Source organism: Pygocentrus nattereri, chromosome 27 (assembly GCF_015220715.1).
Source record: "Pygocentrus nattereri isolate fPygNat1 chromosome 27, fPygNat1.pri, whole genome shotgun sequence".
NCBI classification, from domain to species: Eukaryota; Metazoa; Chordata; class Actinopteri; order Characiformes; family Serrasalmidae; genus Pygocentrus; species Pygocentrus nattereri.
Window position 1 is genome coordinate 7,052,868 of NC_051237.1, and position 23,030 is coordinate 7,075,897.

A 23,030-nucleotide genomic window follows, 5' to 3' on the forward strand; every position below is an offset into this window, starting at 1 on the left:
CAATACTGTATATTATTATATTATATTATATTATATGAACAGCAATTACCAAGCTGCATTATCCCCGTGCCATTTTTCTTCCCAATTTAGTCACCCAGTAGTTAGGGCTTCCCCAATCACACAATACCACTGGTGCTAGGAGGGCGAAGTCAAACACAGGCTTCCTCCGAGACCTGTGAAGTGCCACAGCATCATTGGACACCTGAACACAGCCAGAGGAGAACGCTAACTGCCAGTTCTGTTATGTCAGCCAACACACGCCTGTGCTAAGTGATGGAGGGGGTCCTCGGGGCATCAGCCATCTGGACTCCTGAATACGGACGGCTGTAGCCTCACCCGGGATCAAACTCATGATCTCCTGATGACAGGGTCAGCGCTTAGACAGTTGCACCATTTAAATTAAAAGAAAAAGCATAGCAGCGTCAGGAAAAACATACTAAAATATGGAATACGTCACTGTAAAAATTTGAAATAATAATTTGAAAGTCAGAGCCATCAAGTCAGATTTCACTGGGGTTTTTCGAATCATATCATATTACTTTGTATCAGCATCACTCACATGCTCAAAAAGAAGCTGTGGTTTGATGTTTAAAGTATGTCCTGCACCCAATTTGGACAGAGTTCTCTTTAAATACTCCAGCGCATTTGTAGTTCTCAGATTCATCCACTCAGTGAAGGGTCTTGAGCACAACTTCTGCCTTTAAGTTTACCTACTTTTAGCAATAAGTATGTCGATGCAATGTGTTTTATGAATATGGGAATGATGTATATATTTGAAGCAAGTAAATTTCCTGCAACTATTTTTCAGTGAGTGTAGGGAATTGGCCCTGGTCTCACAGGCCCAATATCTCTGACCAAGTGGGAAAACCACAGAACAGCTGCTAAGAGCTGCATTATACTTGCATTTAACCTCATAACCACATGCACAAGATGGAGAAACCAGACACCAGTCCAATTAAAACAGGAGTTTTATTGTGTAGTAGCATCATTGCTATGCATGTAAACACGCTGACTGACACATACACATCATGCATACGGAGATGATGCCGCCTTCACGTCCTGTGGGAGAACTCAGGAGGATGGGAACATTTCTTATCAACTCAAATCGTGCCAAATTCAGAGGGACGTGTGCTTTCTGTTACAATTCTGAATAATCTATCATCTGCTTATTTTGGGAGTGTAGGCACTCCTCCTGATACTCTTGGGTTGACTTAAATAAATTCATTCATTCACGTTCACTTGTGTAACATGTCTCATTTCTCCTACCCGAGAGTGTTCACTCTTTGGGCTTGTTGGTAAATCCTAGACGGCTGTCACTAAACTTGAGATGGCTGTTGGCAGCTAACTTATTGCACTCATTCTCATCATTATTAGAAACTTAATCCAAGAGTAACATATTGCTCCTGCTTCCTGTTGACTTGGGAGAGTAAGGGAGACAATAATATTAAGTTTCAAATGACATTATACGTTGTTTCATGACACATAGAAGCAAAAGATTACATCATGTGATGTTTTTTCCTCACTTTTTTCAGTCAAGTGTGGAAATAGTTGGTACAGTGGCTGCATGAGCAGCACTGTTCGCATGCTCACCTGTGTCCTTTTACTGTTGAGATGCTTAATAGCTATATTGAACTGAACTGAAGCACCTCTGCCATCACAAAAGTGCCATCCTTGATAACTTTTTCCTGATTTAGCACAGCGACATAAACAACAAGCCTGATAACTGTTAGGCCTACATTGGAGATCATTATTATTTATTGTGAGAAAACAACAGAAATGGATGGCAAATGTTCAGTCTGCTGCTGAGATTGTATCACAATATGGCATATTGCCTCACCTCTTTGTATTGGTATTGTATCTCACATAAGCTTCACGCTCATTTCTGAGGATGTGCACAACCTACACTTCAAACAGACGTGGGTTATGTGAGGCAGCCATCTTGTACAGGCATACATATGTTAAAATCAGAAATCAACCCTGCATTTAGCAAAATACACAAACAGGGTATAAAGCATGAATGCAAAACTAAAGTCAGCTTAAATAGCTTAGAACATGCTGCTAATTGTTGTTCCATAGACAGTGCCATTGTGAAAGTGACACCATAGAATGATAACGAATTGAAATGAAGCTGTTAAGAAGAGCTAATTGAGTGAGAATCACAAGTTGGAGGTTTAAGCATTTTTCAGAAACTTCTCACTTTCTGACTCTTTCTAAGGCAGAATTAGCATTAACCTAGATACCTAGACAGCATTAGCCCACACATTTTCTCTTTTTCCATAAGATTTACTCCTTAGTTACTCTGGCAGTGTGATCCTAGGAGCAGGGGTTTTAAACCGTTTAACAGGCATAGTATAAATGTAAGATTTCTAAAGCGAGCATCTGTCCATACTATGTAAACGTATAGCCAGCAAACTAACCTTCTAAAAGCTGTGATGATAATGCAGAGCCAGGCTGTTGACTAAATTTGTTATTTAACCAAAAATAAAATTTATTAAATGGAGCGAATAGCTAAACTATAATTGTTGAAAATTACCCATGAATGAAAGAATGTCATGCAGAAGGTGGGCTACAACCTCCCCTAATGACTAACACTCATTGAGCAGTTTGTCATCAGTCACAATTTGTCACAGAATCAGTTTAATCAGTGGAGGATCAGACAACCATATGGAAGAATACATCAAACAACCAGATCAAAATCACTGGGAAGCAACATCACTTTGAGGGGTAAACCACATTTGCATACAGGCTGATGGATCACTGTTGTAGATTTTACAAGACCAACCTGAATGTCTCCATTCTGATCACCACATTATTCATCATAATGCATGCTGTAAAAACGGTTGTACACCTTGAAATTGCAGATAATTAACAATAACAGATGATCAGTCTAAATTCTCATGAAAAGTGGTCAGACCCAGACACCAGCTATGTGTATATCCATGGATACGGCTCAGTAAAGTCTAAAATGGAAGGAAAAGAACGTTCTGTGGAAAGGAAATATAAATATGGAAATATAAATATAAACATTTTTAAAATAATAGCCATAATTATACACATTAAATATATAAATATAAATATGCAGCACGGTGGCATGGTGGGTAGCGCTGTTGCCTCACAGCAAGGAAGGCCTGGGTTCGATTCCCCGACTGGGCGACCAGGGTCCTCTCTGTGTGGAATGTGCACGTTCTCCCTGTGTCTGCGTGGGTTTCCTCTGGGTTCTCCGGTTTCCTCCCACAGTCCAAAGACATGCAGTCAGGCCAATTGGACATGCTACATTGCCCCTAGGTGTGTGTGTATGATTGTGTATGTCTGTCTGTTTGCCCTGCGATTGACTGGGTGTATCCTGCCTTCCACCTGATGACTGCTGGGATAGGCTCCAGCACCCCCTGCGACCCTGAGGGAGAACCGGCTTAGAAAGTGTGTGTTTTTATATATATATATATATATATATATATATATATATATATATATATATATATATATAGCTTACTCATTTGTTCATTTGTCACGGTTAGCTTTATTACAGTGAAAACTATAGGATGTTCTTGATTATAGAAACGTGCAATGGCAGGCGAGTCAAAAATACAACTGGACAGTGACCTGGCCTTCCTCATGTGAATAGTCTGCTGAAGTGCACTTTTCACTTGTTTCTTTTAAGCTACCTTAAATGAATGCATGTGTAATATGTTATCATGGAGTATTAATAATACATGTCCTTTTGCTTGCTTGCACTAAGTTCATCTACTAGTGCATTCAGCCGTAGCCCCATGGAAGCCACCTGTTTCCAGGAATGAGGTCACCAAGTCTGGCTTCTCGGAAAGCAGCAATTTTGCTCTAGCTGAAGTGATCTATGAATAAAGTGGTAAAATGTTTGCAACCTCCTCTCTAGAAGGGTCACCTTTTAACACATTACCACAATCTTCTTTCGTCCATGCATGTATGGTCTGTGGCGATTCCTAGCTTTTCAAAAACATATGGAGCTCCTCATTGGGACATCAGCAACAACTACACTTGAACCTTTCAGGTGTTTAAATTACTGCTGTGGGGAAAAAAGAATTTCAACATATCCTATAAGCAATAGTTTGGATAAGAAAGTTATCACATCATTATTTAGTTCTTTATGTCCTTGTTCTTTATATTAAGGACCATACTTGAGTGCAGCATAATAAACCTAAAGTATTAGCAAGGTTGCTGTTTTATTATCAGCAAAACCTTTGTAATTCTCCCTACTTAATTGGAAACTAAAAATAAATTCAGTTTTGAAAGGAAGTGAAGTTGTCCCCAACTTTTGACGAGAAAAGGCAGTGTACCATTCTTGGCATGTGTGTGGGTTTGCTGCCCAAATCCTCCAAATTCTTAGCAAACCATCATGTTCTTGCATTTCAGGGTGAAGAATTACTGCAAACTTCTGTCTCTCTCTCAGTCTCTCTCTCTCTCTCTCCCCCTATCTCTAACGTCAGGGGTCCATCCTTTCTAGCGGCTGCCTCCTCACACTGTACACTGCACACCAGCAACACTTTATTTATTTCAGTTTGTGTTTGCCATCTGTCAATGAAACCTTTCTTCAGCCTCAATCCCTCTCCTTCTGTTTACCTGCTGAAATTAGTGGACCAAGTGTCACTTTTGGAATCCAGCTGTGTCCCAGTTGGCATTTCAGTCAATTCGTATCTCTCTAGCAATAAACAAATCTGAGAAAATGTGTTCAGATTGCACTTTGGGAGAAAAGAAAATCAGTGTAAATGAGTGAATATAGTCAGTAAAGATCATTTCATTGAGCATACAATCCCCTTATGGCTTTGCCATTTATTATTCTGCCAGCTCCCAGATATTTGTTATTGTTGTTTTTTTTCTCAAGGCCGAGGAGGGACGATAGTAATACAGTAGTAATTTCAGGTGTGTCTCATATTTTCTTTTGTGTTTTGTCCAATTGTGTTTGTGTGTTCAGGCTGCATTTCCTGGTGTTCCACACAGAAGAGGTACATGATGTGTTGCGGATCTGGGACGGGCCTCAGGATGGTGGGGTGCTGCTTAGGGAACTGAGTGGCTCCACTCTGCCCCCAGACCTGCACAGCACCTTCAACTCCATCAGCCTTCAGTTCACGACTGACTTTTTCACTAGCAAGCAGGGCTTCGCTCTGCAGTTCTCAGGTGAGATTGCATATGTGAAATGTATTTGTACATTTTATTTGTATGTTGCATATCATTGCTGTTGTATCTTTAGAACAGAAGAAACATTCTTGTTTTGGAAGTTAATGTAAAATTTTAAAAATAATTTTGGACCATTTCTGTTGCTCCATTCATTAGGATTTTTTTACACAATTCCAGGGGTAATTGGAGTTTTCAAATAAAAAAAAGGAAAAAAACAACAATACAGTGCATCCGGAAAGTATTCACAGCGCTTCACTTTTTCCACATTTTGTTTTGTTACAGCCTTATTCCAAATTTAATTATATTAATCTTTTTCCTCAAAATTCTACACAAAATACCCCATTGTGACCATGTGAAAAAAGTTTTCTCGAGAGTTTTGAAAATGTATTAAAATTAAAAAACAAAGAAATCATATTTACATAAGTATTCACAGCCTTTGCCATGAAGCTCAAAATTGAGCTCAGGTGCATCCTGTTTCCACTGATCATCCTTGAGATGTTTCTACAGCTTAAATGGAGTCCACCTGTGGTTGATTGGACATGATTTGGAAAGGCACACACCTGTCTATATAAGGTCCCACAGTTGACTGCATGTCAGAGCGCAAACACCAAGCATGAAGTCAAAGGAATTGTCTGTAGACCTCCGAGACAAAATTGTCTCGAGGCACAAATCTGGGGAAGGATACAGAAAAATTACTGCTGCGTTGAAGGTCCCAATGAGCACAGTGGCCTCCATCATTCGTAAATGGAAGAAGTTCGGAACCACCAGGACTCTTCCTAGAGCTGGCCGGCCGTCTAAATTGAGCGATCGGGGGAGAAGGGCCTTGGTCAGGGAGGTGACCAAGAACCCAATGATCACTCTGTCAGAGCTCCAGCGTTCCTCCGTGGAGAGAGGAGAACCTTGCAGAAGGACAACCATCTCTGCAGCAATCCACCAATCAGGCCTGTATGGCAGAGTGGCCAGGCGAAAGCCACTCCTTAGTAAAAGGCACAAGGCAGCCCGTCTGGAATTTGCAAAAAGGCACCTGAAGGACTCTCAGACCATGAGAAACAAAATTCTCTGGTCTGATGAGACAAAGATTGAACTCTTTGGTGTGAATGCCAGGCGTCATGTTTGGAGGAAACCAGGCACTGCTCATCACGAGGCCAATACCATCCCTACAGTCAAGCATGGTGGTGGCAGCATCATGCTATGGGGATGTTTCTCAGCAGCAGGAACTGGCAGACTAGTCAGGATAGAGGGAAAGATGAATGCCGCAATGTACAGAGACATCCTGGATAAAAACCTGCTCCAGAGCGCTCTTGACCTCAGACTGGGGCGACGGTTCATTTTTCAGCAGGACAACGATCCGAAGCACACAGCCAAGATCTCAAAGCAGTGGCTTCAGGACCACTCTGTGAATGTCCTGGAGTGGCCCAGCCAGAGCCCAGACTTGAATCCGATTGAACATCTCTGGAGAGATCTGAAAATGGCTGTGCACAGACGTCTCCCATCCAACCTGATGGAGCTTCAGAGGTACTGCAAAGAAGAATGGGCAAAACTGCCTAAAGATAGGTGTGCCAAGCTTGTGGCATCATATTCAAAAAGACTTGAGGCTGTAGTTGCTGCCAAAGGTGGTTCTACAAAGTATTAAGCAAAGGCTGTGAATACTTATGTAAATATGATTTCTTTGTTTTTTAATTTTAATAAATTTTCAAAACTCTCGAGAAAACGTTTTTCACATGGTCACAATGGGGTATTTTGTGTAGAATTTAGAGGAAAAAGATTAATATAATTCAATTTGGAATAAGGCTGTAACAAAACAAAATGTGGAAAAAGTGAAGCGCTGTGAATACTTTCCGGATGCACTGTAAATAGAGATACAAGGTTTTTTTATGCAGAGTAGTGACAATATAGTGTTTTTTTATATTTGTGCAAACCCAATTACAAAAATGCAGTGACAGTAAAAACAGAAAGCAGTGATTATTACGTTATGTTTTATTAAATTAAAATTGGAACAGAAACACAGTATTTAATATTTTTCCTAAGAACATTGTTTTTGTAAATATATGCTCATTCCAAGTTGGATGTGTGCAACACATTCCAAAAAAGTTGAGACAGGAAAAGGTTTACTACATTACCTTTCCTTTTCCTTACGACACTTGATAATTGTTTGAGGACTGAAGATGCCAACTTTTAAAAGCAGACTATTTTGTCTATTTTTCTTTTACAAATGCCTTCAGCTGTGCAAACATACATGGCCTTTACTGTCATATTCTGAGCCTAGTAAGTCACATTTTCAAAGGAGACAGTTCCGGACTGCAGGCAGGCCAGTCTCACAAGCTCTGCTTACACAGCCACGCTGTTGTAACACATTGAAATAGGCATGGACAAATTGTGTAGAAGGCAGCATATGTTGCTCCAAAATGTGTACAGCGTTAATGGTTCCCTCACAGATGTGCAGGTTACCCACTAATATTCCCCCAACATACCATGACAGATCCTGGCTTTGGAACTGATTACTGGTAACGCTCTGGATGATCCTTTTCTTCTTTGTCCTTTGAAAACGCAACATGCATTATTTCCATTAATAATCTGTAAGGCTAACTCGTCCAACCATGACACGTTTCCACTGTCCATTTAATATGAGCTTGAGCTCAGACAAGCTTAGTACAGTCTTCACTTGCATTTGTGGACATAGCGATGTAGTGCTTATTGGTAATGGCTTGTCAGAGTATTGCTGAGACCTTGTGGTGATAACCATCACACAAGCATGCTGGTTTTTAACACAAAGCTCATGGCATTCATTGGTGTTTTTTGGCTTTCCCGTTCATGCACAGAGATTTCTCCATTTTTCCTGAATCTTTTGGTGTCTTTTTTTGCAGATTTTGCTTTTAATTTTTTTTTTTTTTTTGGATAAAGTGGCAAGTCTTGACCCACACTTGCTTATAAAGTACAAGGCCTTTCCTTGCTACTCTTATACCCATGCATGACTGCATTATTGATTTTTTTAACATCTCACAATGTACTTTTTTGGACTGTGTTGTAGTCATCAAATTCAAAATTGAGTGTATGTTTACACAAAAACAATGAAGCTAAAAAGGTAAAACTTTACATATCTTGTCATTCAAATACAAGTCAAAGCAGATTTATAAATCACTGCTGTCTGTTTTTCTTTGCTATCCCAACTATTTTGCAGTTGGACTTTTTTATGCATAGGTAAAAGCAAGGCTAGCCTATTTACCTAAATGGTCCTGACAAGGTGTTTTTTTTGTTTGTTTTTTTATGTTTTGTTTTGTTTTTTGAATCAAAGCTACATGTTTTTTTTTAAATTAAGGTTATTATTATTTTTAGGGTTAGGTTTAGAATATTCTTAATAAATATAGATAGATACGTGTAGTATATAATTCATATGGAAAAATGTGTATGATGTCATACCTAGGTCTACATGCAAATGTATGGGGACGAAATGTCCTTAGCATGATAACAGCCATAAAACATGAAACATAAAACATCTTAAGGGCTTTTTTTCATGTAAGAGGATCCCTTAACACATTAAAATTTCATTCATGTTGAGCAAGCTGAAAAGTGTCCACAAAGAGAAGCCATTAATGCTTGAGTAGCTTATGTGTGCCTTGTTGAAAGTGAAGAAATTGACATGAACCCACATCAGCAGGATCTCCCAAACACAAATTATATAAAAAGTAAAGCCCAAAAGAAAAAAAAAAACAGCCCAAAAACGCCCAGTGTGAGAAAGCAAACATATGGTATATTTGATTCTACTGTCATTGCACTATGACAACAACTGTTTATTGATACGGGAAATATTCGTTCAATCAGAGTAACAATACTTGTAGTTAAGTTTGATGCGGCCTGCTGTGAAGATGCTATTACAAGAGCTGTGTGTGTGTGCCTCAATGGGTTTTTCTCAAATGAGAGATACTATCCATGTTTCATGGAATGTATATCCGGATATCAAAACCTCATAGACTTCTTCATAAAAGAGACCCTGAAGGAATGGAGTTATCTAATAAGGCGGTCTCATCTTCACCAGTTATTTCTGCAGGGACAGCTGGAAATAAAGCAGTCTCAATCTGGAAGAAGTCTTGAGTAGATTGGAATCTGTCTAATAGCATGAAAGGATTTGAGTGAAAACACTGCACCCCTTCTGTTGGTTTCTATCTGTTAATTTCTGGACCACACATGTACAGTGTTGCACAGAGTTTTCTGGAACATGGCTCAGTTCAGATTTTGCATTTAAGTCCTTTACTGATTCTTCAGAAAAAGAAAACTGCTGCTGATCTGAAGCAGTGGTGAGCCAGAACCCTATAAGTTTCAATAAAATGACAGTATAAGTATCAGCACAGTCATCCAGATATTCACATATGGAGACTGCTCTAACAGAGAGAGAGAATGCTTCACTTTGTGGAGGATTCGTCCATACCCAAAGTAGTCCAGCAGAGGCATAAGCTCTCCTGCCATTAAACCCAACCTGTAACCAGGGCAACCACTTTCTCCCCCATCTCTAGCAGCATGGCTCTGCTGAGGTGTTCTGAATTCCTGCCTAGCATCTGAATGAAAAAGTTGTCTAATCGCAGGAGGCAGGAAAAGAAGAGTGAGGCATTCTGTGCTACACAGAGGGTAAAGGGAGTGACTGCCTTTATCCGCATGGTATTTTTGTTCCAAAAGCCTTGTTATATTTTTAAACCCCCCACCCTCCCATCTAAAGTTGAGCGAGAGTGAGATGGCTGTGTGGAGAATCTGTGCAGATGTTTGAATAAATAAGAATATGGATAAGACTTCTCCGAGTGGAACTGATGTGTGCTGCTGTGCTGAAGAATCACAGAGCTCAACACAAGCTTAATCTGTCTGCTCTGTAGGGGTATGATCCTCCAAAAACAGCAACAGCAATCTACACCCCCCGGGACACTGCTCCTTTCCCACTGCCTTCTCCACTATTCCCCCCTTACCATGCATTCTTTTCAATTTTTTTTGCAACCCCACATCCCAGTGCACTGTCTATCCAAGTTTGACAGTATAAGCTGGTCCCAGTGTTGATGTTAATGGTGACTGTTAATTAATCTTTGTTTATCATTTCTTTCTTTTTGCCTCTGTAGTCTCCACGGCCACTTCCTGTAATGACCCTGGCATGCCAACTAATGGAACTCGCAGTGGGGACAGCCGAGAGCCAGGGGACCATGTGGTCTTCCAGTGCGATCCTGGGTATGTCCTGCAGGGGGCGACGAAAATCACCTGCTCAGAGATCAACAACCGTTTCTTCTGGCAGCCTGATCCACCTACCTGCTCAGGTAATAACTACCTTTTGAAGTAGCCATTTAACGACAGCTGTTCAAAGCTTTGTATGAGGAATGGGCTGAAACTACTTGCCCACAATGCACCACAGAGTACTTACCCATTGATTTGATTTTGTAGAAGCAAGGGAGCGCCAGTATTCTCTACAGTGGAAATGCTACAGTCAACACTGTAATTGAGTAAACTGCTGCTTAGAAAATGTTTTCATTTTCTTCAATTGTGTGACAATGATTGCACTTCAAAATGGTTAATTGGATATTATATAATAGCACAAGAGGTGGAAAAAAGAAGTCTTTCGGCATTGTTTGTTGGCTTTTATCAATTTTAAGTTTGTTCTTGCTGAAGTGATGGCAATTAACAACAGCAATTAAGAGTCTGTAATTAGCTGCCTTGTTCGATTAAGGCCATATCAAGGTTGCCTGAAAGCTTAGCTAAACCACAAGCAAATCTGGGGGCTTCTCCAAGGTTATATTTGAAAACCCAGCACCAAATGTCAACAGTCATTAGTATTCTTCACACAGTGAGTCAATACAGAGGACCTTGTGTACGACCAGAAAAAAATAAAGGCTAGAATGGAAAGCATAATAACTTCAGGCTTTGACCAACTTCAATCTTAAACCTAATAGACATGGTGTATGATTAATATGAATTGAATCAGGAGGGAAAAAGTAATCACTACTAAATTTTGGTGGTGGGTATCTATGTGGTAGCTAAGAATGTATTCAAATGTCTTCAAAGAAAAAGGATGTTGATGTCAATATGAAAAACTCAAACAACACAAGCTGGCATAACATGAATGTTAGAGCTTTGTCAATTTTATCTTGTTGCATTTTGACAAGGCAGTTGCAATTTTAATTAAATAAATAAATGTTTATCATTCTTTGTTCTTCCAGCTCCCTGTGGGGGAAATCTGACAGGTCCAAGTGGTCTAATTCTGTCTCCTGAGTACCCAGAGCCCTATCCTCATGGTAGAGAATGTGACTGGACAGTCACTGTAACACCAGACTACATTATCTCTCTCTCTTTTAACCAGTAAGCAAAGACTTTATGGCTTGCTCATTGTGTCTTAATACTCCCATTTTTTTCATAGACCATAGACAGCCTTGTATACGCATGAATACATGTGGCAATGACAATGGTACTTATATTCATCTCATGGCACTTAAGTTCAGCTAAACATCACCATTCTTTTCTCTCTTCTTCTAGCTTTAGCCTGGAGCCCAGCTATGACTTTTTGCACATCTATGATGGGCCCGACTCTCTCAGCCCACTGCTGGGCAGCTTCTACGGCACAGACGTCCCAGAGCGCATCGAGAGCAGCTCCAATACCCTTTTCCTGGCCTTCCGCAGCGACGCTTCTCTAAGCAGCAATGGCTTTGTCCTGCAGTACACAGGTATGCTTACAAAATCCTAATGCTAGGAGTGAATTATTTTGCATAATTACTGTTTGAGAGTGGTATTGGATATGGCCTTTGTGGTTGGTGTGTGCTTGTGGTACAAACTACTTGATTACTGTTAATTGTATGCGACATGGGGTGATTATGAAAGGTCAAGTAGCTGCTGCAGGGCAGCATGCATCCTGTTACATCCACTCACCAAGTATCGACTTTGTTCATTGCCTTTTCTCCACTTGTTTTTCATGTGTAAGGGGACAATATTAGCCTGGTGTAAATTGGTTGTCTTGAGGAGCAGGCTGTTTCAGTGTTCTCTTGATAATCCCTCCTTTCTTGCTCCATGTAATTATCGACCCATAGTACTTCTCGCAAGTGACTAGAAAAGAATTATGAATTATTAGAAAAATGAAAAGCTGGAGTGCGTATGCCGAAGCTGGGTTTTGATCAATGCTTTGCTGTCACACCAAAGGCTCAGTGCAAATGAGAACAAATGCCTGTTTGTTGTCCCTGCGCACTCCCGCTGACCGCTCTCTGTTTGCTTTAGCTTGTTTGCTCGTTCAGGGTGTATAGTGCAAACAGCAGACACGTCTGCCATCGCGTGAGTCTCACGCAAATTAGTCACGTTGACCAGAGGTGCACTTGATCTAAGCCACGTTGTATCTGTTATTTACTCTTCATGAGTGTGCTGTATCTAGCCTATGCAAATCAAAGCAAGGTGCTGGGAATAAATTGAGAACAGCTGGGGTTATAGCTTCTCATTAATACTAAATATATAATTTTAGTGCCAGTGAACTCGAAGTGAACCACACTATTACACCAGCAGCTGACTGAGATGGGCACTGGCCCTGGCTGGTAGGCACTGGCCAGTGAGAGAGCACTCTTTAGCTGTGCTTAGTGGAATGGAGAACAGTATTCTCTCAATCTGGTGGAGCAGATGGACTCAGTGTGTGGCACTCCGAAAGCTCCAACTCCAGACCCCAATCGCCTCACTAATGAATTACTATGAACTAATAACGTGGAAAATGGTGTAAACATACACACTTTAGCTTGTTTGTTTATCTTCTCTTTCTTTCAAGCCCTCCTGCACTTCTGCCTTTGGCCCTGGCTCCTGCTGGTTGTCCTGTGCATGCCAGTCCTCTTGGATCAAGCTTTAGGCACCGTCAACCTCTTAACAGACCAATCAGCTTTTCACAAACCCCCAACTGGGTCTGATTGGCCTCCGATGTGTGATATGTGGGCCAAGACTCTGCACGCTTGACTGATAGCTAAATAAACACCACACACATACATTTGGAACTTCTCTATTATGTCTTGGTGCTCCCTGCCAGATTGAACACTCAGGATGTCTGAAAACACTAACACGCCCACAGACAAACACACACATGCATCTGAGCTACTCTTCAAGGCCAGATACTGTCCAGTCTTAATTATAGGCCAGCTCCAGGCCTGTGGTGTATTAGTAGAGTGAGGCCAGGTGCTGGCTAATGTCAGCTGTCAGGCAGTGTGGAGCAGATTGGAGACCTGTATCAGTGCTTAGCTTGGCTATGAAGGGCGCAAGCCTGCCATGATAACCTGGCCACTGTGGCACTGGCTGACTTTAGTTCCTGTTAACCCTTAAATATATGAATGCTTAATCAGTGAGTGTTTCAAAGTATGAATAGTGAATCAATATTGCCAACAAATGGTTTATTCTAACCTCAGCTAATTTACCCCTACTCTCTGATAAAGTATTTTATGGTATCAACATATTACATCTAATTCATCAATATCTTGCTGAGTTTTTCCTTAAATGTGTTCTTGAGAAACATCCTAAGAAATAGTCTATGTCAGATTCATGATGTGCTCTTAAACCGCAGAACTCTTCACGGCTTTGTGCTCTTGAATGTGTATACATTCTGTTCTTACCTAAGAACAAATCCCAAATAAGAAAACGCTGGTGAATGTCTAAATCTGTAAGGAGCCTAGCGTTTGTCCTGTTATTTTTCCTATTTTTTGCTGTAATTTGGAGCAATTCCAAAGCAATCTGACACTAAACAAGCTTGACCAGATACAGCTGACCACTAAGGTACCACTGAGGTGAAGCACATTTGAGGTACCTAAATCACATTTAAACCTGTTCTATGTAATGTTTTGATTTTTTTTTTTTTACATAATTTGACAGCCTTGCATAACTATAATGTTTAGCATGCTGTTTTGCCATTAAAATGTACTCTAAGGCCTTCACTAGATTTTGTAAACAAATTTGTTGCCCTGCAATTAACTGGCAACCTGCCCAGGGTGTTTCCTCCCTCCCAACCTCTCCCCGCAACCCAGGAGGATAAGCGGTTTAGAAAATATGTGTGTGTGTGTGTGTGTGTGTGTGTGTGTGTGTGTGTGTGAGGGTTATATTAGGTGGCAAAGCTGGGGTTTCCACTACTTTGAGGAGCTTCTTTCCAAATCTGATTGGGTGGCCTTTGTGGCAGCAAAGTATTGGCTTTTTTGCTCGAACTGTTTACACTGTATTGTCTCCACTACCACCACATCACATAGAAGGATAGAAAAGTTAAAAATTTACTCCTTCTAACAACAACAATACCTTTGTTTTTGAGAGAAATTCTTGCTACTTTTGACTGGTTGACAAACTGCCATGGTAGTGCAAACTGTCAAAAATGTTTTATTGACAAAAGCAAAATGATAAATATATCATATTTTCTTATAATTTTAAATCATTTGTCAGTCATCTGGTAACACCGACAAAATATATGGGGGCTCATATCACAGGTTGCTAATAATAAACTGAAGTTTGCATGTAAGGGTTAAGTATACATGCTCTGGCTTAGAAAAGAAATCCCTGGAGTGCTGAAGCAAGCTCTGAAAAGCACATAAAGAAAAGCTTTGTGTAAAGTTGCACTCTCTTTTTCTTTGCACATGTGGCCATGTAGGAATGGTGATTGATTTCTAATTTGGGCCCAAATCGTCTCGCACAGTACACTGCACAGAAGCCCAATCCATGAGTGACTCTTCTGTGTAGTCAGCACTCCTCGATCCAGCATAGTGTCACTTTCAATCTCTCCTGTGTCTGCCTCAAACACAAAGTTGTCCCTGCTCTAGGGAAGGGAAATAGCATCAGGAGTACCTCTCAGGGTCTGACTATATAAATGCATGTATATATATTTTTTTGTACAGAAATTTTGTGCATTTATTTAGTGTTTCTTATCTCAGTTAGGAGGCTTTCCATTTCAACAATCAATGTATTTGTTCCTGTTGTGACCTTTAGCTGTCTTTGTAGCCATTGCTGCTTCACTACCAGTGCAAGATCATTGATTTTAACAAAGAGCTATAAATCACCCACTTTCACCCTTTCTGTCTCCTTCCTACCCATCTCCCCATCTCTTTCTGCCACAGAAAACCCCAGAGAGTCGTGCTTTGAGCCAGGCCTCGTCCGAAACGGAACGCGCATTGGCACAGAGTTGAAGCTGGGCTCCACGGTCACCTACTACTGCGATAATGGCTACACTCTGGAGGGAGAGGCCACTCTCACCTGCATCATGGGATCAGATAGCAAGCCCAGCTGGAACAAACCGAAGCCTGTGTGCATAGGTATAAACTCCTCAGCCAAAGGGGCTTTTTTGAATGTGCTTTTTTAAGTGCCATAATTACTATAATTAAAGCTTTGTCTCAGCCTCACATAGTCCATGCCTTTACTGAATTTCTTGTACTAACATTTTCTTCAGGCGCATCCTGATCTCCATAAACTTCCATACACTGATTTTAATTTGTCCAATGCAAAACAGTTCTACAAACCGGTACCCACTCTGCTCGTTATGATGTCTTTTGGAGCTCTGTAAAGTAGGTGGATTAAAATTCATGTGTGAATTACACATCTTTAAATGTTATTCAACAGCTTTAAAGCATTTAGAAGCTTTTAATGTGATCAATAATCTATAATCTATTAAGGATATAATCTGACATCCTTGCGTTTCTTGCTGGAGCACACCTTTTTTCTGTGGGTGTGGTTTTGTTGTAGTCATCTCTGAAATTCACCTGCATTTGCAAGTCACATAAAAACAATAGCCTGGCTGGTTATTTTGCATGTCAGTACTGTGTCCTTATCCTCCAAGTGTTTTATTTATTTATTTATTTTGGCATATTAAGTGACAAAATGCACCACAAATGCACCATGTTGTCTCTGACAACAGGCTGAAGCATGGCTTGCTGGACTAATTACATCTAAATATCACTAGTAGCATATTAATAATATATTATTTTTATTTTATGCAGTAATAACTTAAACACTATAGTTTTAAATACTGTAAACTAGACAGCAAAAGGTGTTTTTTTACGTTTTATACTGCATTTGTACAATCATTTTTGAGGCATTGTATGTGTTAATTTTGTTATAACTTCTCAGTGTCACACAGCTTTTTTGTTGTATTTAAAATCATGTATAGCTCCAGTCATCATTCTGGATAAATCTCATTTTTCTTCCTAACTTCCTACTAATTATTTCAATCTGTGAAGTTCTAGGACCAGCATATTAGAATAATTGTATACATTAACATGCGACCAGCTTGCTTTTATAATATTGAAACAGTGATTCCACACTTTTGAATTGGTACAACATATGTAAAAACGGATTTGTGCCAGCCAGGTTGTAGATGGTACTGTCATGTGCACTGTTCCCTCAGAGAAAGGGGAAGGCACATCTCTGCAGGCTAACCCACAGAGACAGTTGGAAAACATTGCAATTTCACTTCAGCAAATACTGGAGACATCCAGAGGTACAGCTCAGCAATCAGACAAGGAAAGTAATTTAAGATCAGCGGAATGAGGGAGCACTGCGGAGGAGATGGCAGAGACAGAAAATTAGTGTCTAATACTCTCTCGCCCTCTCTCTCTATCTCTCTCTCCCTCTCTGTGTCTGTCTCTTTGTCTGTCTCTCTTAGCTCTGTGTGGTGGTCAGTACTCTGGGCTGGAAGGAGTTGTGCTTTCCCCTGGTTATCCTGGAAACTACAGCAGTGGGAGAACGTGTCTCTACTCAGTGACAGTACCCAAGGACTATGGTACGCTTTCAAGCTGCATGCACATTAACACTCCACCATATGAACAGAATACTGCACTGCTATTATATTGATATGTAATTGCAATTATGTTATGACTTGCGATGTGTTATACAACAGTTTGTTCTGATGAGACAATCTATTTGGTTTAGAAGTGTTTTATCACAAATACCATCATGTTTTTTTTTGTTTGTTTCTTTTCTCTCCTGACAATAACTATCATTCGGTTGTGCACTAGTTGCTAAGTAACCACTCAGCTTACACTGTAGCTAACCATTACTACATTTTCAATTTAATGCTTTGATAATAATTTGAATCTTAGATAATATTTGACCTTCTTTGCTTTACTTTATTCTCTTTTTTGCAGCACCATTGAATAAAAAGCACTGTAACACTCAAGGTGTTGTGTTTTTCCAAATAACATCACAACTGTTATTATCTATAGTTTTTTGCCTTCAACTCATGCCTGTCAGCGAATCACAGAGATTTGCAGTATTGTTATTTGCAGTAATACAGACTCTCTCGTGTTCTGTTTCTTATTTAATGAAATACAAGAACCTCTGATGTATCAAAACTGTTTGCGTTAGTTCCGAAGCACCCAGAGCATGTTCATCTTAAACATGTGAGATTGCTTAGGATTTTCATAGTGCACAATAAAACAAAACAACTCTATGTTTTGCATGTGCATATTGCAGACTTTGTTAATGTCAGTATTGCAAAGGCCTATATTGTAATAAAGTGTACATGATATATTGTGCTGCACATGCTGCACCTCCACTGAAGTGCCTTCACGATCTTCCAGGCACACTTTCTTCAGGTGGTTCCTCATAGCTTATTTGCAGGCGCTGAAACTATCAAGAATATTCATTAACATTAACAACCTGGTAAACAGCATTGGCATTAGAGTTACGATTGGATGTGGGATTAGGATTGGATGCATGATTTAGGGCTAGTATTAGGGTTAGGTTAAGAGTTTAATTTAAGTTTAGGTTTAGCATGAGTGTTAGGTTTTGAATTAGGGACAAGTTAGGTGGAGTTTAGTTGAATGAATGTTACAACAACTTTAAAAGGGAATGTTTTACATTAAAGCCCTGTCACCTCCACTCCACTCCAAAATCCTGCATCATATGGCGTCTCTTGCTGTTTCCCCTCCTCTGTCTGTTGAAGAGGGTTAATGAGAAATAAGCGGCTGCTGGGGGGCTTGTGATTATGGTCATCTCTCATTTCACCCCAGCAGGTGCTACTTGACCACAGGATGCTGTTGTCTGATCCATAAAAGGTGGAGGTCGTTTGGGTGATTTGGAGGGCCCTGCAGCGTCCCAGCACTGCTTAATTCAAAACAGGAACATATTTCTCTGGGCTTAGTCGAGCAGTGCGGAAATAGAGATAATTAAGGCCCACATTTTCATAGGCACACTCTAATGACTTTGAACCGCAGGGAGAGGCTGAGTGCTTCGTCATCTGGAACTACAGAACCAGGTTCTTTGCTGTGGTTCACATTTGGAGAATCACGTAGCTGAACTCCAGGGTGTGTGAAGGAGACACATGTGGTTCTCTGTAATTAGGTACTACATGTTCCAGTGACAAAATCATTAACAAGTGACTGAAGTCTTTTTCTGCACCAGCGAAGATGCAGTGATGTAGGTCTTTATTCAGTAACACGTTGTGACATCAGTTATGGCCCAGTCTGTGTCTGACCAGTGCTTTGTCATAATCGGTCAGTGAATTCTTCCTCAATCATTTTGCCACACCCACACAAGTCATGATCCCAGCTGTCTGTTTATGAGTCAAAATGTCATTCCTTCATTTGTTTGTATAATCCTTCTCTGTCTGTTCTCTACAGTGGTGTTCAGCCAGTTTGCCTTCTTCCAGACGGCTCTGAATGATGTGGTGGAGGTGTATGATGGTCCTACACAACACGCTCGTGTCTTAAGCTCACTTTCTGGGGCTCATTCAGGTCAGTGGATTACCTTCAACCCATATGGTGGAGTATGCTGCCTGCTAGATGAAAGGTGATCTGTGACTTTTGCACAGCACTGTACATTAATGAAGTAACAAATAATTTCTATCTGTTTTAATTTTCCAAAATAGATGCATTTGAGCCACCCTCTGATCAATGTGTTATGATGCACTGATGCATTTTTACACCCCTGATATGAACATATTAGACATTAGAGAGAAAATTAGTGAAATTCATAATGTGGATTCTTTTCTAAAGTGACATATGCTGGGCGTGTATACATTTTATGGCTCTGTGAAATTCTGCAGCTTATTTTTTTGATAACATCTGTCCCCCTGCAGTTTTAACTAGTTGACAGGGGCCTTTTAAACTTGCCTTTCTGGGTCTCCAGCTGTTTAGCAGCAGCACAAAATGCACACGGATGATTCTTCCTTAATTATCGGGTCACGCTGTAGCCAAGAGGAGGAAAAATCTTTTCTGTAGTCAACATAACTCAGTGACTCATAGAGGCAGAGTTAAGCAGGCAACTTAATGCAGAGTTAAATAGTTCTGACTTAGGAAAAAAAAATGTCATACATAAACCTTGTTAGCATCAACTCTGACGCATTTTAATAGCCCCTTAGTGACAAACAGCACACACTCAGCTTCTATACTGGCTGCTGACGCAGAGCATCAGAGCATTCCTCCATCTGGGCTTCTGTGTTGGATCCCCTGTGTACAATGATGTTTTATTTCTGAACTCAATTCAGTCAAATGCAGTTGCTTTTTATATAAAGAATTCTGTCTCAAACTTCACTACAGATGTCTTTAACATTTGGGCAGCAATGTAAAGTTACTGGACACTATGAAAACAATGTATACACCATTATAAATAGTATGTTGTTTCTGTTTTTTTGTTTGTTTGTTTGTTTGTTTTTTTGTTACCCTTTGCTTTCTGTTCAAATTTCATGATGAACGAACCAACATGAGAAATGGTCCAACATTTTAAATCTTCCTTTTACTGTATTTCTGTTTCTGTTCTGTTTTGCCAGATTTTAACCTAAATTTGCCCCTTCTGACAAATTTTGACAATCTGAAGTGATTTTCCAGGTCAGAAGCTTGATCAGAAGTGACTGATGGCGTGGATGATCTGGTATTGTGAGAGGAGAAACAAGTGAATCTTTAGCCCTCCGATCGTACTTTGAAGTGATCGGAGGCTCTCTAGTTTCATCAAAAGCTTGATGTTTATGACTCAAAACATTCACGAGTCCTGTAGTGTGAGATGGTCAGAGATTCACTTAAATAATTATTCAAACTACAGCCAAACAGAGAGCTAGAGGAGTGGAGAAAAAGGCGAAGAGACAAATAATTTTCACTGAGCTCTTATTCATAGTCCAAACTGGTTATGTGTGATATTCAACAAAAAAGACAAGAAATTCTGTGACAACCTGACATTAAGTTTGTGATCCTCTCCATGTCAGAAATCTGTTATGATTTATAAAGTCATATAGTGTACATCCAGTGATACTATGTTTTGTTCCAACAGTGATGATATAATTCAGAACACTCTATCAACCCAAAACAGGGCTTGACTAGCTCGTCCGCAAATAAAAGTTTGATGATGACTTGACTTGTCCGATCAGAAATACACAAGGCTAACCTGCTAAGCAGGCTGCCAGATTGTTTTACAAAACAAAAACAAATGTGTTCTGAGAAAGGTGAACACTTTAAGGACAATAATTTAAGCATAAACATTAAATTTGTAGGTTTCCCAGCAATGTAGTCTACCCAGGTGCACGCATAGAGAATTAAGAGATTACAAATAGTGAATAAGTTTGTATCTTCATCAGACCTGAAGAGGAACAAAGGATGTTTTGCATGACTTGCCATGTACACCCTAATTTGGCTGAGAAGTAAATAGATACCTTAGCTGCGAAACTATCCATCAAACTACACAGCTTGCTCACACAGTGTTGTAAGCGTGCTTTCTTTGACTACACTGATTTTCTGTAGAGTTTATATGCAGGAATCAGGTCATGCTGGCTAGTTAGAGTCTTTAATTTATTGACTTTTACTGAAAATTAGCACTTCAGCTGATCACATAGCAGTAGCTGATTAAATCTTGTGAACCCTGTGAGAGGAAAGTGAGAGAGAGAGAGAGAGAGAGAAAGCAGCTGTGTCCCAAAGCCAAAGATGCAGTCGAGAAATTATACACTTTTGGGCCGTTATGTGACTGAAGGCCGTTCAGTTTTGTAAGATCCCACAAACGCATCAGTTAGCCGTGATGTGTCGGTACAGCCTATTCAAGTCTATCTATCTATCTATCTATCTATCTATCTATCTATCTATCTATCTATCTATCTATCTATCTATCTAATGTATTTTATAGGCTGAATCCAAATTTCCAGGCAGTTATGTCAGTGCCAGAGCAGTACATCATCCAGGTATCTTTGGCATACTGGAGATGGATCATGTTGGTCACATGCTGCTTACAACCTGTATGTGACCTTAATGAAGAGCTGGATGCATTTTGTGCAGGTCGAGTGAAGTTTTGCTGATGTGTTTTTACAGAAATGATTTGGGCTGTTTGGCCAAAACTAGAGTATTTAGTGTTCGTCAGTAAGATTAGCATCATAGCTTTAATACTAAACAAGCACGGCAAAACATGTCTTAGCTCAATTCCATCTGTGCTAAATGGAAAAATTGTGTAAATCTGATGTTTTGCCACACTATTCCTTTAAATGTGTAAAAGATTGCAGCAACCCTGTGCAGCGAATCGTGTGGGTGGATGGTCAGCAGAATATTTCTGTGAACCCTTGCGCATCTGTATATATGTTGAATATCAAGTGCTGGTTTCAGTGACATTGACGTGTGTTTTATTTAGCAGTCACTTGTAGAAGTCACTACATTATCAAGTTTGCTGATGAAATGTGAAAGACTGATCATGTTTTTATACCACAGTTGGGTTCTTAGTGAATGGACAATTCAGGAAGCAGTTATCACCCAGGTTTGCATCACCATTTATCTATTTTAGTCCTTCATACCCAGAATTATAGTGCTGCTCCACCTCTGCGGCAGTGCTGGTAATAATAGCATGGCTGAAATAAGCTGCAGGTGTAAATAAATCAGCACTCAGGGTTTCCCCACGCCTCACCCCAGTCTGGATTATTAGCTGTCATTCTGACAGCTGCCCACAGAGGCCTGCTCTAATAACTACCCAGCATGCCACAGGCTCAGGTGACGGCGTTGGTGTAGCCCAATGTGTGACACGGCAGTGCATATCATGTAGTGTTTCTCGTCTCTGGTCACTGCAGGGATCTGTCAGTGCTGAATCTGGACTCCACAAAATACTGTCATCATGCCCAGCAGAGCCCCAGGGAACTGTGGGTAGAATCACATCCTCTACACTGCCCCTCCCTTCAATCCATACTGTGTGTATGCACACACATATGCGTGCCCACACACAATAAAGCGCAAAGCATATGTTGAGTAATGAGATCCTCAGGGGAGTCTACCTGATGAGATGTAAAAGGTTATACAGTAAATACCTGACAGCGTGGAAGAAAGCCTTACTACCATCAGCTCTGAAAAGATGTCTCTCCTAACGCAACTTGATTTCTTTCACTGTGTTTAATTTCTTTCACTTCACAGTCACCCATCACGTTGTACATTCCTCAGATACTGGAAATCTAAAATAAGGAGCAGAATTCATACTTGATGTTCTATTTCTAAGAATCAGAGTCACTTTATTGACTGGGTACATGTGCATACACTAAGCCAAGGGTAATCAGCTAAAACTGGGAAAGATCCAGTCAAGTTTCTTCATTTTTGACATAATTTGCAAACACCAACTGTTCTTCACATTGCCAAAGTTTCATGACAAATGGACCAATAGAAATGCTCCAAAACTATTTGGAAAAAAATATATTGCATAAACTTTCATTACAAGTTAGAAAGGTTTTTCCTTCACCTGTGAAGTTCTAAAGATACCATTTTTGAGATGCACTGCTTTGGTCTGACAGCAACAAAATGTAATTAGCCTAAACAACTATTAAAATAAAATTAGACACATGATCTAATGAGCATTTTAATTTTCATACATTATACATAAGGTTTTATGGCATTTCCCTAATGAATGATTGATTGACTGATTGATAGATAAATAAATAAATGAATAAGTGGGGGGGGGCTTTAAAAACTTTAAAATGTCTGAATACA

The 23,030-nt window shown here is 40.1% G+C and overlaps 1 protein-coding gene across 1 annotated transcript in view; it reads left to right on the forward strand.

The window, feature by feature from the left end:
* csmd2 (CUB and Sushi multiple domains 2) overlaps positions 1–23,030 on the forward strand; it is a 388,841-nt gene that overhangs the window by 266,732 nt on the left and 99,079 nt on the right. The window contains exons 26-32 of the mRNA XM_017694219.2: positions 4,946–5,148; positions 10,245–10,436; positions 11,334–11,472; positions 11,647–11,834; positions 15,219–15,413; positions 16,760–16,876; positions 18,717–18,830. Coding sequence (XP_017549708.1) covers positions 4,946–5,148; positions 10,245–10,436; positions 11,334–11,472; positions 11,647–11,834; positions 15,219–15,413; positions 16,760–16,876; positions 18,717–18,830 — 1,148 coding nt within the window. The remainder of the gene's footprint in view (positions 1–4,945; positions 5,149–10,244; positions 10,437–11,333; positions 11,473–11,646; positions 11,835–15,218; positions 15,414–16,759; positions 16,877–18,716; positions 18,831–23,030) is intronic.